This window comes from Hibiscus syriacus, unplaced genomic scaffold (genome assembly GCF_006381635.1).
Source record: "Hibiscus syriacus cultivar Baekdansim isolate YM2019G1 unplaced genomic scaffold, ASM638163v2 tig00111330_pilon, whole genome shotgun sequence".
NCBI lineage: Eukaryota > Viridiplantae > Streptophyta > Magnoliopsida > Malvales > Malvaceae > Hibiscus > Hibiscus syriacus.
The window spans coordinates 10,032,296-10,048,779 of record NW_024063059.1 but is presented as its reverse complement, the minus strand read 5'-3'; the positions used below and the strand labels follow the sequence as shown (position 1 = coordinate 10,048,779).

The window sequence follows — 16,484 nt, the reverse complement described above, 5'->3', positions numbered from 1 at the left end:
CCATCGGAAATCGTCGGACTTCTGTCAGACTTCGAAGGTAAAACTAAAAATCTAGGCCGTTTGAGAAACTTTTAGAACGAAGAAAAACCGGATTCGTCTTTAGGGTCGAAAGAGGGTTGTTCGAGGGTTTTTTTATGTTTTCGGCCACCGGTGGCCGATGGTGGTTCTCGGCTGACGGTTGGTGATCGACCTTCCTCCGATGGAGGATTTCTAGAGAGAAGTAGGAGCTTTCACTCTAAGAGAGAGAAGCAAAAGGGAGGAAATGGGTAGAAATGGCCTAAATGGCCGGTTTAGGGTGTATTTATACCCTACCTAAAACTACGTCGATTTGGGGAGGGGCTTCAATGTAATTAAGGAACGGTCAAATACCACGCGTGGTCCCTCTATCTTTGTAAACCTTCATTTTGATCCCGAAATCAAGTTCTTACACATTTCAATTCAGGTTTCGCATTTTAATTCTTTTTATTTTAGTCACTAATATGTTTATATATATATATATATATATATAGGTTAAATATCTATTTTAGTCCCTTAAATATTAATAAATTCTATTTTAATCATGTATTATTAATTTAGGTTAAATTACATGATTAGCACATAATTTGTATAGTATTTCAAATTAGGTTAAAATAGTTTTATTATTTTTATGTTTTAATCATTAATTATTATTATATTATTAATTTACTATTAGTATTTAGTTTTAATAATATTTCAAATTAGGTTAAGTAATTTTAATATTTTGTATACTAATCATTAATTATTACTATAGGATTAATTATAGTACTAATATTTATATATTAGGATAATTTTATAATTTAATATATATAGTTTTAATATTAAATATTATAATAGGATTAATAATATTTATATTAAATATTTAGTAATTATTTATTTTAAGTTATTTGTAATTTAAATTTAAAGAAAAAATTTATCATTTATTGCAAAGACATTAATTAATAAAAACCGGTACCAATTTTGAGCATTACGTGGGTGCTAATCCTTCCCCATACGTAACTGACTCCCGAACTTATTTTTCTGGTAAGCAGACCCGAGTTGTATTATTTTAATATTATTCTTAGGAATATTATTAGAATAATATGACATTTTGGTGACCAATCTCACCAAATTAAAATATTGGTGGCGACTCTACAACTTGGTGTTTCATCTGATTCAAGGAGGATATACACTCATTTTTTTTAGACTAGTTACACTCTTTGATGTGCACTATTTGCACTCTCCGTCGCCGGGAAGAGAAACGTCTCGACAGATTATTTTTGGGTTTGATAATTGCAACTATTAGCATAACAACATAGGAAATCCTTCAACTATATAGTGCAAAAGGCATGTATCCTCATCTAGGATGTACAAATCTATGTTGCACGGGTATAGAAATTTAATGTCGTTTTAAGTACTTAATACGTACTCGAAATGAATATGAGGCATGTATAATTTGGGTATGTACTGAGGACGTCCAATGTTGTAAGGGTACGTATATTGGATGCGTCAGAAAGATTACTAGGGATGTACTGTGGACGACATATGATCTTCACATGTGTACTCATGGTTATTTAAATAAAAAAATTGAAACCTTGAATATCAGCTGACTTATGATGAATTATCAAATGGGATTTGGATATTTTTGAGTTGAGATCAGTTTCTTACATATGACTGTGTTTCAATTACCTTTCTAAAGCATGTTGAAACCCATCAATATGATATTGAAAACGCAAAATATACTTGTTTCAACGAAAATAGTACAAACAAAAAATTAAATACGGAAAAATTAAATATGGATCTTATATGTAATTTTATAATAATTATAAATTTTAAAATTTATTTCTGTTTATAGTTTCGTATAATTGTATTTATCGTGTCGTACAATTTGGAAATTATCGCAAATTGTGATGAGAAAACGAAAACGAAATTATCACAGCTAAGATCTGTGAGATTGAAAATGATCTAAATTCGCCTTGTAAAACATCTAAGATGTGTTATTATCTATAATACAAAAAACAGCAGTAATTATCACAAAGTATTCGACTTAGAATTGCTTGGGGTGCGCCAGGCCCGAGCAATAGAGCAACGCTATAGCAAGCTACTGTGATGAGTTCTCCCCCTCAAGAAATAAATTTAATATCATGTGGGCCAATGACACCCATGTATCACATATTAAACTGATAAGAACAGATACTACACTTGATCTTAGCCAAAAGATCGGGAAAGGTACGAGTCTCTCAGTTCAACCCGGCTTCTTTTAAATGCTCATTCTTAGTCTCGTCCCTTTATATTCTAAGTATGTGGGATTAGGCAATGTATTCAGCTCCCTGGTTGAACACCTTTGATTTTACAGGCAATTCATTGGAGATAATCTCTCCTTGTATTCATCCCCCACAAACCTCTGCCTTCCATTTCTGGTTTCAGCATTTTTCTTCATGGCTAGATGATGAAGAAAATAACAGATACAAACACAAGAAAGAAATCTCTCTCTTTTATTTTAAGATTCACACTTCATTAACACATTAAATTCTATATTTAATCTTAAAATCAAACTCTTAATGTTTTATAAGATCATTGCATCAATATAAGAATTGAATTTTCCAGTATATGTGACTGCCCTCAACATCCCCTTGGTCCATGCCTATTCCTATATATATTGTTGTTGATTATATTGATCTAAAAGGAGCCCAGTTATTAAGCGTCAATTCCTTAAGTTCTTCAACTTCAAGTAAGAATATAGACCTTACCCCCCAATAAAATATTGTAACATAGAATGCTATACAATGGCCGAAGTGGGAAACCTACGTCCTACAATTGCCTGCATTGTTCAGGAAGTTCTTACAATGACCTAGGGCTGAACAATCCCCGGCACATTCCATGTAAGAGGGGATTGGTCCCCTGGATGTTCCTTTATATTCTCGTACCATACAAGCAATTCCTCATGAAGTTACCAAAGGTTCACAAATCGATTCTATTGCTGGTTTATGCAATTTCCCAAGGCAATAATTTCCATGAAACGAGGATCAATGGCAGCAAAAATTGTTAAATGTTTCATTTGTTGCACATGTCATTGCATTGGTACTTGAATTGCAGCTATTAGTACAACAACATAGGTAAATCCTTCAATTATATTGTGCAAATTAAAGGCATATATTCTCATCTTGGACATCCATCATCTGTCACATTCGGAGACAAACGGTTTCAAGACAAGACTTAATGTTTTGTTATCACCTACTGAGACAATTAGCATGTATGAGGTTTCTGGTCCTCACTCCCATGGATGAATCAAGGGGTACTAGTGTGCGATTGCATCCCTATAAATTTCAAATCCCCATGTAATTTTGATATTTTTTAAATTTTTATTGATTATTTAATTCGCACCCCAAAAATTTTGTAATTTTGCATTCCCTTCTTATATTTGTACTCCTTAACATAAAATTTTGCATCGGTTCCTCCTTGCTCTCCCACTTGGCTTCTAGTTAGGCTGATGTAGGGACTAACAAAGAAGGAAAACTAGGTCGTAATAGCTACTCTTGGTTTTGATTCTTTTGTTTGAGAGAATCTGAAAGCGCAACATGGAAGCCAAAAGTAAATAGATGGGCTCTGAAAAAACAATGTTTATCAGATCTTGGCATTTTTCCAAGCACAGTTTGTCCATGTCTCCCTATCCTGCTCGTTACCATGTGCTCAACTTGTTCATTTTGGATGAAAACAATCCACCTAAAATTCATCATTATGTCAGACGCCAGGCCTTGACAACTAGAGAGCAATGGGCAAGTTTGTAAGGGAAAGATCCATGTCATCTTGGACCCCATACCATTGGGGACCAGATGTTCTTTGATTCCTTTTTTAAAAAGAAAAATATTCCGAAATAAATGAACTTTAATTCAAAACCCACTTTGTCAATTTCTGCTACTTGGAACTTTTAACTACAATTAGATATCTTATAATCTGAAGAGAACCCCAAAATAGTTTTTATTTTTATTTTAACTACTATTAGTAGAACGACCCTAAAATCTTGTTATTAACGAATGTTGTAAACTTGTAGGAGAGATTGTGTGCAGAACGATGAACCCGCAATTTGTACCTTTCTTTTGGGGTATGTCTTACATTTATGATTATCATCCATTTCATGATGATTTACAACATAAGTTTATTAACGAAAGAGTGAGTTTCATAGGTTATTCACATAAAGATTTGGATCATGGAAGAGTGATTTTATTAACATATATGATATATGGTAGTACATTTTTTCTTTCAAAATATGTTGAATAATGGTTTTGTAAGGCAAATTATATATAATCTCCAATCTTTATGTAATTGTTAAGAGGTTTATTCTTTTAATGTTTTTAGATAAAAAAAAATTGTCTTGTGATTGATAAAAGAGAACTTAAACTTACATGTTAAACCGATAATGATAGGAGAGAATAAAAATCAATGGTGGATGCATTAAGTCCATGGGAGATAAGTGTATATTCATTATTTTAGAAAAAAAATATTAAAATTAGTTTAGTGTGTTTAAGGGAGAAGAAAAAAAAAGAAAAATTTATAAATCTATTTTTTTATAAAAATTAATATAAAAATTTTGGATTATTTTTAAATTTCTCGATTTACCACTTATAAAAAATGCCTGCTAAATAATGATGCCAATGGAGATTTAGTATTTTTCTTTTGATAATTCATCGTCATAATAAGTAATTCTTATTTGCTATACAATTATACGTTCATCAAAAACATTTTCTTGTCATGTTTTGTTTTCATCATTCAATCAAATTTATTCAAGCAAAGGGATATATACCCTTAATAGAATAATCCCTCTCTCACTAAATAAAATTAAAACTTTACAGAAACAGAGGAGAGGAGGATTCCTTCAAGTTGTTAGCCCTACTCTTTAGAAGAAGAAGACATTAATATATTTTCAGAACAGCCATTCTTCTTCTTCTTCTCCACTCAAAAATATACATGGTCACAAGAAAGGGGGGGAAAAGTAGAGAAGAAAGTGGACAAATAACAAGTCGCCAGATTTTCATCTCTCCCATGTCAATTGAAAAATCCTCCTCCATTCATTTGCCTGAAAAGGAAATAGGATGAAATAATATCAGCACCAGCGTTTGTTTGGTTCCAAATGGAAACATGCACAATTGGCTAAGCTTACCGATTGATTTTTTGCAATGCAGAACCGCCTCGTAGATGGAGCTTTCGGAATCGCACGAATTCCGCCACTCATCGGCACCGGAGTACGCGACGCTGATCCGAGGAGATGCTTCAGCTGAGTACACACATTTCTTCTTCGTCTGAATTCTCGCATCGACGCTTTCAGCTCTACTCTTCGACTTTCTTCCCCGTATTCTCCTATACAATGGCCTGAGAAAATCCAAGTATTTCGATAATATCCTTCTGGACAATCTTCGACACCGTGAGAGAGATGGACGATTTGTTTTACTGGGCGGAACAGTCGGCACTTGTGAAGAAGTAGCTATAGCCATGGCTGAAACTGAATCAGAAGCTTCAATTTCATATGCCTCGATCTTCAAAGGGCTAAGAAAAAAAGGGAGGACGTAGCCATCGGAAAAGAGCTCATCTGCATGAACGAGCGTGAGAGGAGCTTGTGAAATGGGGAAATCAAACTTGAAATCTTGAGAGCGTCTGAAAAATCTCTTGGAAGGCGGCATCCTGGGATCCATTTCGATGAAAGAAGCTTCGTCGCATGCATCAAGCGAGGCTCTTAACGAGCCCTCCAAACCATCTGAAGAAGCTGGTTTTAGGTTTACTAACCAGCTATACGAAAAGCTTTCAATGGAGAGCTGTTGGGATGCTTCCATGGCTTCCACACTTCTAAAACAGCACCGTGTAATCTCAAGTACAACATCTTTATATATATATATATATATGGATATTTGGCAAGAGACAAGGGGTTTTAATAATTAGAAAGAGAAAAAGGAGAAAGAAACATAATTGTGAGCCCCCCTAACACATAGTGTGATGTTCCATCGACCCTTTACCCCACATTTCCTTTCAAGTTAGCAGAAAAGATGACCTCTCATTGCTAATTTGTTTAATCAATAGTCACAAAAAACCCGAAAATATAAAGAATTTAGGTTCATGCACATATCCTCTTCTTTATCTCAACAAACTAAAGCAACCTCTTTTCTCATACATTCATAGGCTAGAAAATGCGAAACAACAAGCATAATTTATTCAAGGTGCTACTTCAAGTCTTCATTGTCTAAACAAGCCAAATACCTTCATACTAAAGGATTAAAGCCGTTGATGGCAATAGGTTGAGCTAATCAGCTTTCTAATTTAGGTGTAGAATTACGGTTTACGGTCTACGGTTAACGAGAGAGTGACTCGTGCTTGAGAGAGAAAGAAAAGGAATTATTATCAAGGAGAAAAAAGAGGGTTCGATTGATTATGGGCAGTCCATCCCCTTTTCCAATCTTAAGATATTAATACAGAACTTTAATGTGTGTGACAACTATAAACAATGATGGATTTAGAAATTAAAAAAATAAGAATCTAAACTTTTAATATTTATTTTTCTAACGAAATGTGTATGTAAAATTTTTTATTTTTTTCTCTTCCCCTTAGGACATTGAATTATAAACTAAATTTAATAACTTATACAAAATAATAAGGATGCACTTGGCCTACTATAGGGCTTAGTGTACCAACCCACAAGTGTAGAGTCCCGAGGATTATTTGTAGATCGACAAAATAAGTAGATATAAACTTAAATGTTCCAACACATCACAGGTACCCGACTTGTTTATCGAAAGTGTTATTTATGCCCAATAATTGATCAGAGATTTGTATTTTTAGTAATGTAGGCTAATAAATAAAAATTAATAAAAAAGAGTTTCTGAACATCGATATCCTAAATTATCACAAAACCCCAATTAAATGTAACATTATCTGGGTATTTGTTTACTTTCAACAGCATTCAAAACTTTAACACAAAACAATGAGACAACGTAAGAATTATAGAAGAAGACAAGGGACATTAATAATATTGGTATTAAAAATAGGTCATATGCAATGATGCCCATCGTCACACGTTACTGCAGTTTGGTCCTTGAATCAGTTAAGGAGATATATTAGAAATCTCATGGGGAAGAAAACCAGGGAAAGCAAATATCATTAAGTTCCATTGGTAAGGAAAATTCAGGCTTTTTCGTCCACTAATAGTCTAGTGGTGGTGAGTTTGAATCTCCTCAAAACTTGAACGTTAGAGAAGGTGAAGTCGTTTTCATAAAAAAATGGAAATATTCAGTATATTATTTACTTATCAAGTACAAAAACAAAAAAGCAGACAAGGTCCCCTAGCGTTGTCGGAGAATGAAATGGACATTGACCTAGGTTTCTAGGCCAAAAGCCAAATATTAGAAAATAACTTCAAACCAACTGGTCCCTACATTGCGTCCTCCTTCGAGACAACAAGCACTGGATAACCTAAACATTAAAAAAAAAACACTTACGATCATGAAAAAAATGTTTTTCTTTGCACAAAAATATTATTATTGCTTTCAGGAAAAACAATCTAGTTCATGATATTAAATTGCGATTGTAACAATTTTTTAAGATTACATCCGCAACATAAAAATATAATTACTTTTTAAAAATAGATTACATCCTAATATTCGCAAAATCCGTAATCACATTACCACATTTGCAACCATAATCACAACGACAAGAGCAACCGCAATTTATTCTTATGATATATCCAGTTCATCTAATAGCCTGACATAAAACTTGACAACTGCATAAACACCACTCGGTGAAAGGGAAGAGCAAGAGCCCTCAAAGAGACTATCTACTTCAATATTGAGGCACAAATGGGAAAAACCACAATACAAAGGCTTAATACAAAGTTGCATAGGTATTTGAATCGAGTTGAGTTAAATTGTTAAATTTTTTATTCAAACTTAATTGTAATTATTTATAATGTTATAGTATGGATTGATTCTAAGTTAAACGACTTTCTCTAATCATATATATATATATATATATATATATATATATATATTATTTTTTTCACATATATGTAAGTAAAATTTATAATATTATTTAATAAATCAAATATCATCTATAATTATAAAATATATTTATTGTGTAATTTTTTAAAAAGTGAACTTTAAGGATAAAGTATTGATGAGAGTATGAAGGAGTTAAGGAATTGGTGGGAAGAAAGAGTTTGTAAAAAAAATACAGTTGAAGGATCAAAATGAATTAAATATAAAGTTGAGTGACTAAATAGTAAAAATATAAAAAATATTTTTAAATAATAAATTGAAAATATAAATATTCTATAGTGATAGAGCAGTATGTATCTCAAAATTGATAAAAAAAAAACTTAAAACGAATGACAAATTGAAAAACCAAGAAAAACATACAAAGTTAAGGAATTAGATTATAAAAATAAGATATTTTTTTAATCGAAAATAGAAATCAAAGTTGCATAGGTATTTGTACTCATAATTCAGTTAAAAATAGACTTAAAATATAAGAGGAAATAGAGAAATAAAAAAACAAATATCAAATTCTAAAATAGTTAAATTACATAGCCAAAGACTAATGATATTTTAATTTTCAGTTATTCAAACTTTATAAATTCAAACTCGATTCGAACTTAAAATTCAAATGGACTTGAAAACTTAAAATTTAAAAATATCAATTTTATTGAGTCAAATCAAGTTTTGCTCACCTTTAACAAAAGTCATTTTCTCAAAATTTATTCGTCATTGTAATACCCTAAATTCGATCTGTTATAGACATTATAGGCCTAATTAGTCACATTTGACCACCTAAGCGATCATCAAATTTAGAACTTTTTAAAATCACACAAATTTAACGGTTTTATATCATCGCATGAAATAAATAGGGTAAATTACAAATTTAATAACTGAATTTCTCTCTCTTATTTTACTCACTATACTTTTAATTTTTTTCAATTAACTCACTCAACCTTATACATTGAGTTTTTTTGTCACTCCACTGTTAACTTTTAACGGTGTTATGGCATGGATTAAATAAATACTTTTAAATCATTAAAAGATAGAAAAAATAATTAAAATTGCTCCCATTTTCATTTTTTTCTTCTTCTTCTTCCTTCTCTTTCTATCTTCTCCTTATTTCTCTTCTTGAATAAACCTATATTTTAGTCACCATATCGACTGTCGTTCTGACCGCCACCGACCACCATCGTCAGAGATTAATGACTCTTAAAATTTCTCAATGAACGCGTCTCAACATTTTAAATGAAAATTTGATGTTCGTTTAATCTAAAACACATCAAAATTTAATATATAAAGTTAAGTGAGTTAATTAAAAAAATAAAATAAAAGTACATGAGTATAATAGAAGAAATAGTTAAATTTTATTAAATTTATAATTTATCAAAATAAATAATCATTTATAAAATATTTATATAAAATTAGAGTCAGGGTCGACCTTGGCCATGACAAGAGGGGCACCGACTGGATACCCATTAATAAAAAAAATTAATATATTTTTTATTTTTTATAATAAATTAAAAAATTGTAAAATAAAATAATGGAACACACTAGTTTATTAAAGATAATAAATTTTAAAAATATATAAAATAAAATAAAATAATGAGACCCATTAGTTTATTGAAGTGTCAATTGTCATTATTAAATTTTTGTATTAACGTTAATAAATTTTTAACTTCTCATAAAACTCTATCCTAAAAACAACATTCACATAAAACTCTAATTTAATATTTTGTTCCTAAAATTAAAAATTTTCAATTAAATCTTTTTAATTTTGGTCTTTTCAAATTCTCACTATCAATTCACAAAATATCTTTTTCGATTTTCCATATCAATGAAACTTTTATTTATTAACGGTATTTTTTTTTTCTTTAAAACTCAATGGGAGAAAAAAAAATAAGTATAATTAGCATGTTTATTTTCTCTTCCATATTTCAAAATTCTTCTAAAAATTATTAACCTCACTTTTTAATTTCTCATATTTCTCACAAACAGAAAGTCACATTTGTTTATCATCAATTGTGGTGCTTGAATCATATTGAAGATTGTTCTTAAAATTCTAGGTAAGATCATGCTTTCAAATTCTTTCTTTTATTTTTATATATTTCTAAATTCTAGATAAAATCATTCTTTTATTTCCAAATACTATGTTATGTATTAAGACAATATTTCTTTATAATTATTTGTGAGCTTAAATATATTTTTAACATTTTTTTATATAATAATAAATTACTATTTGTTTAATTTAAAAACTAATAAAAAATTTATATTTTAAAAAATTTGAATTAGGGGGCTACTTTTTTAATTTCATCCCAAGTCGAAAAATAATCAGGACCGGCCCTCATCAAAGTTTGGTAATAATTTTAATACAAATCAAAGTAATCAATCAGAAATAAAAGGAGATGATTAAACCAAATAAGTGGGTGAACCATGTGTTGATTTTAGTATCGAAGATGATGAAATGAAGTTGTAAAAGAGAAGATAGAAGCAACATACGGAGATGGGGATGAAACAAACTTTGACCAATCAATCATCAACGTCAGGACCTACGAAGACAAGATGGAAAAACTCCATACCAAATGAAAACGGTGCCATGGTGGCCGGAGATGACTGTACGGTGGCGTAAACGGGAGGAATCTAACACCATCAACAAATATGAGAGAATTGTGGCATAAGATCATGGTTGCAAGACAGATGTTAGATGTGCAACACAACGCATGAATAAAGATCCAAACAATATTTTCAAGTATCTTGAACCCATCAACAGCCTCAATCTCATATGGGAAGAAGAAATGTTGTTCTTGTTAAAGATTCTAGGTTTAAGTAGATGTACGTGTGAGCGTTATTAATTAATTAATTAAAATTTAAATAGATACCACGTTTTAATTGTATATATTATTAAAAAAAAGTATATAGTACGTATTCACAACACGTCACAAGAAATGATCAGTTTTCAACTCCAACAAAACAAATTACGATTGACAGAGAACATCAAACAAGAATAATCAGAGTGCAGAGCAGATAACACAAAATTCAGTGGCTCAAACATAAAAAGAAACAAGATCTAACAAAATGTTACAATGATTACAGCAAACAGGATCCCATATGCGTTGAAGTGTTTGTGTCGTCGGACTATAACAAGACAATGGAGCAACAGTAGGATATGAAGCCAACAAATGAGCTAAAGCTCTAATATTATGTGAAAATAGTGTCGGTAAGGGGAGGCAGGATAGTAGATTGCCCCAATGCCAAGTTGAGAGCAATTTCAGTGGGAGACCTTCCAAATTATGAATTGTCCACCGTGGGACTCGAACACATGACCTCAAGATTAAGAACCTTGTACTCTACCAACTGAGCTAGATAGTCAACTTAATATTATTTTATTGTTAATACATGTCATTAAAAAGTAGTACATGTTGGTCGCCTTCTCTTTTCTCTTTTTTTTTTTAATTTAGATTTTCTCTCAATGTTTTGGTGGTCTTTCTCTTTTCATTTGATTTTTTTTAACCAGTGACGTCATTAATATTAATTTTGGTTTTAAACCGTCGATAATTAGTAATTCTCTTATTTTTTTTGTACAATGTCTTTTGTTTTTTTTTAATTTAAATAATGTCTTTTTGACATGTTTTTATCGGATCTTGTAACACACGTTTTCTCTGATTTACTCTTGTGACACGATCCTTATAGTTTTTTATATGTTTTTCACATACTTTTGTTATCGTTTTGGTGCTCTTATAAAGATCATCACAACATTTATTTTCTGATTGATTTGTCAGTAGCTACATATCATATCTCCTCTTTGATAAGATATTTTTTGTCGATATAATCAGAATTGTGTAGTGAAGCATCCTGTCAAATAGTTTGATTCGCTCACTACTTTTTTATCATTTCGTAAAGTGTCTCGTCCTTAGTTCAACATAGATAAGGGATTTTTATGAAGATTACTAATTTCTTTTGATATTAGTCGTCATCCTTAATGTAAGGTTTCGTTTTATTCGTATCTTTGGTTTTAATGTTTTTGTTTTCATTTTTTTAGTTTGATTCCTTCCATCATTTTTATTAATGAAATCTTGTTATCAATGGTAAAAAGATTAGTACATATTTAAACAATTAGTACTCAAATATTCCCATAGAAATCGTGCTACAATTCGAAACCTCTAATAATATCAAGTATTAATATATGGATTCTTATTTGATTTTTCTTCTTTGTACTTACATTGATACTGCTCTCTCAAGCACGAACAGCTCATAAATCTATCCTTAGTTGATTGTCATCATTATCACTGCCATCATGAAACTCGTTACCGACAATCCCATTACTCTTGTCTGATTCCTGAAGGATGTGCTTGATTTCCGGATCTCATAGTATTCGATATTTTTCATCCCGTTTCTTCTTTCCTTCTTTTATTTGATCATTTCTGAATCTTTTAGGAGTTTCTTCAGTAAGTTAATTTGTTCTATTAGTTGTTCTTTTTTTTTTTTGATGTATAAACATTATCTGTTTGGTTATCGAGAAATGATGGTCCGGATAGTTTTCAGTGTTGGTAATATTTCATCATTCGTAGTGAATTTTGCATCTTGAAAATATGGAGACTTCGACTGAATCAATGAGTTTCCTAATCTGGGTCTTAATTTTATTCCATTAGATATGCTAAATTGGATTGCAGATTCCTTTCTCGTTATGTTTGTATGATTTTTTTTCTCAGTAACCAAACAGAGAAAAATGGAAAAAGAGAGGACAGAACCTAATGTTGTGGAATTGGGGTTAATTTCCACCAATAATAACAAATTCACCTTGAAAACTATTATCTAGGTGACTAGTGTGAAAACGATTGTACTAAAAATCACACCAAGGTAGATTCCCATGAAAGAGGAGGGGTCACAATGGTCCCTCTTAAAACTCACTTTTCTTAGACAGAACTACTAAGACAAGTAATTTTAATAGGACAATAATTAACAACAATTATACCCGACAATAGCTATTAAATAGACATAAAAAGAACACCAAAATTTAACGAGGTTAGGCCAAAATTATACCTACCTCCTCGAACACTACTAAAATAATATTTCACTAATAGATGAAATATTACAAAGAAAAAGAAATAATACAAATAGCCTTTAATATAGAAGAAAACTTATATTTGTGGGATGCTTAACTAAGGAGGAGGATGGCTCTATTTATAACAAAAGAATTTCTCCTCCTCCTTATACACAACCAATGTGGGACTTTGCAAAAAAACCCAACAAAACTCCACCTTGGCAAATTCCACACACATCTCTCAAAAATTCAATCTTCAGTAGTGTCTGCAAATTCATCTTTCAATTTGTAACAATATTGACTAAGTCTAAACAATGTTTAAACTTGACCGTAGTTACCACTTTTGTCAACATATCAGCAGGATTCTCAGTGGCCCGATCTTCTGGATTATGACTCCACCTTCTAGAATCTCTCGTACAAAGTGATATCGAACATCGATGTGCTTCATCCTTGCATGGTAAACCTGGTTCTTTGCTAAATGAATAGCACTCTAACTGTCACAATGCACTTTAATGTGCTTCTGTTCCATTCTCAATTCACCAAGCAACTCTTGAAGCCAAATTGCCTCATTCACAACCTCTGTAACTACCATATACTCTGCCTCTGTAGTAGAAAAAGCCACTCTTGACTGTAAGGTGAACTTCCAACTGACTGGTGCCTTTGCAAATGTAAACACATAACCAGTAGTTGATCGACGCTTGTCCAAATCACCTGCATAGTCTGAGTCACAATACCCAACTACACACTGACCATCTTGTTTGTCCTGCTGAAAGACCAAACCAACATCTACGGTGTTCAGAATATACTAAAGAATCCATTTCACAGCTTGTCAATACTCCTTTCCAGGATCATGCATATACCTGCTCACAACCCCAACTGTCTGTAAAATATCGGGTCTCGTACACACCATTGCATACATCAAGCTACCAACAACACTTGCATACGAAACCTTTGACATGTATTCCCGTTCTGCATCATCCTTAGGTGACATGGATGCACTGAGCTTGAAATGAGGAGCAAGAGGTGTACTAATTGGTTTTGACTTCTCATTCATGCCAAAACGTTTTAGTACCTTCCTCATATATTCTTTCTGAGACAAACAAAGCCTCCCTAATTTCTTATCCCTTGATATCTCCATGCCTAGAATCTTCTTCGCTTCACCAAGATCCTTCATCTCAAACTCCTTGTTCAATTGACTCTTTAGTTTCGTAATTTCTGTCTGACTCTTGGAAGTTATCAGCATATCATCAACATAAAGAAGATATATATATATATATATATATAAAGAAGAATATATATATATATATATATATATATATATATATATATATATGATCCGTCTTGTAGCTTGCGTAAATACACACAATGATCATATTTGCTTCTTGTGTACTTCTGCCCTATCATAAACTTGTCAAATCGCTTGTACCACTGCCTTGGAGATTGCTTTAATCCGTACAACGATTTTTCTAATTTGCACACCATCTCTTCTTTTTCATCAACTTTAAATCCATCTGGCTGAGTCATGTAGATTTCCTCATCCAAGTCTCTATGTAAAAATGCAGTTTTTACATCCATCTGAACTAGTTCCAAATCCAACTGTGCTACCAAAGCCAACAAAATTCTGATGGAGGAATGTTTTACAACTGAAGAAAATACTTCATTATAATCAACTCTCTTCGTTTGAGCGTAGCCTTTAGCCACCAATCTTGCTTTCTAGTAGATGTTATTCTTGTCAGGAAATCCATCTTTATTTGCATATACCCACTTGCACCCAATTGTCTTCTTTCCCTTCGGAATACTAGCTAGTTTCCACGTCTGATTCTTTTGAAGGGATTGCATTTCTTCATTCATGGCGATCCTCCACTTTTTATGTTCTGAACTTTGGATTGCTTCATTAAAAGTGGCAAGAACGTCATCAATTGCAATTGGTGATGCAAAAGAGACCATATCAGTATAACGAGCAGGTTGTCTAATGGTCCTCTTTCCCTTTCTGAGTGCAATTGATTCATGTTGCTGTAGAGGTTCTTGGGTCTGAACCTCTTCTTCATCTGACTCTTCTTCTACCATAGGAGAGTCATCATCAGTTTCTTTACTGGCTGGGTCAATTTTGCTTCCTTCAAACTCCACCTGTTTGGGAGTTCCATATGTCTGCTCCAATATTTCTGAAGTCGCCCTTCTCAACATGGTAGATTCATCAAAGGTAACATCCCTGCTGAAGATTATTTTCTTTGTTTCTGGACACCAAAGATGATAGTCTTTCACACCAGAGGTAATCCCCATAAAGATCGCCTTCTTTGCTCTTGGATCCAGTGTTGACTCCTTAACATGGTAGTATGTAGTAGAACCAAACACATGTAAGGAATCATAATCTATAGCAGGTACTCCAAACCATTTCTCTAATGGTGTTTTACCACTAATAGCAGTCGATGGTAAGCGGTTGACAAGGTGACAAGCATATACCAAAGCCTCAGCCCAAAATTCTTTGCCTAACCCAATATTATACAACATACACCGAACCTTCTACACTAATGTCTGGTTCATTCGCTCTGCCACCCCATTTTGTTGTGGTGTAGATCTGACAGTGAAGTGCCTGACAATACATTCTTCTTCACAAACTTTTAGAAATGGATCATTTTTGTACTCTTCACCATTGTCTGTACGGAGACGTTTGATTTTTCTACCTGTTTGAGTCTCCACCATCTTTTCCCATTTAAGGAAAAATCCTAGCACCTCATCCTTTGTCTTCATTGTATACACCCAAACTCTCCGGGAAAAATCATCAACAAATGTGACATAATAGTGTGTTCCTCCCAATGAAGTTGTCTTGGAAGGCCCCCATACATCTGAATGAACATAATCCAAAATACCTTTAGTATCATGGATTTTTGTTCCAAATTTCACCCTCGTAATCTTCCCTTTGATGCAATGCTCACAAAAACCTAATTTGCAAGCCCGAGCACCCTTCAATAATCCTTGATCTATCAGCAATTTGAAGGATTTTTCACCAACATGCCCCAAGCGCATATGTCATAACCTGGTTGTTTCTGACTCCTGTTCATCAGTAGAAGTTACCACTGCTGCTGTCCCAACAATTATACTACCCAGAAAGTAATACACATTGTTTCTTTTCCGGATTCTCTTCATTATCACCAGTGCACTAGAGATAATCCTCATAATCCCATCTTTTGCCCTCACTTCTAAACCTTTTGACTCTAAGGTTCCCACAGAGATGAGATTTCTCATTAAATCTGGTATATAATGGACACCTGTTAAGGTTCTGATTGATTCATCCTGATTCCTCAAGCGAATTGAACCAATCCCAAGTGTGTCAAGAGGGGAATTATTTGATGTGTAGACAATTCCACCTTTTAGTTCTTTAAAATCAAAGAACCATTCGCTATTGGGGGTCATATGGTGGCTACAAGCTGAATCTAACA

General features: G+C 32.5%; 1 protein-coding gene and 1 non-coding gene across 2 annotated transcripts; both read right to left on the bottom strand.

Annotated features, from left to right (window-relative positions):
* Positions 1 to 2,040: 2,040 nt before the first annotated feature.
* Positions 2,041 to 2,227, bottom strand: LOC120158841. Its single transcript, XR_005519284.1, has one exon. It is a non-coding gene; the product is annotated as a U2 spliceosomal RNA (small nuclear RNA).
* Positions 2,228 to 4,910: 2,683 nt separating this feature from the next.
* Positions 4,911 to 5,819, bottom strand: LOC120158635 (probable membrane-associated kinase regulator 6). The gene is made up of 2 exons (XM_039169450.1): positions 5,153 to 5,819; positions 4,911 to 5,068 (listed from the first exon to the last, which is right to left on the bottom strand). Exons 1-2 carry the CDS (start codon positions 5,817 to 5,819, stop codon positions 5,061 to 5,063), a joined length of 675 nt encoding a protein of 224 aa, XP_039025381.1. The 3' UTR covers positions 4,911 to 5,060.
* Between the last annotated feature and the right edge of the window lie 10,665 nt (positions 5,820 to 16,484).

What these genes read in the sequence shown, in the direction of transcription:
- LOC120158635 (XM_039169450.1), bottom strand. Translation starts at nt 5,819, where the DNA reads ATGGAAGCATCCCAACAGCTCTCCATTGAAAGCTTTTCGTATAGCTGG.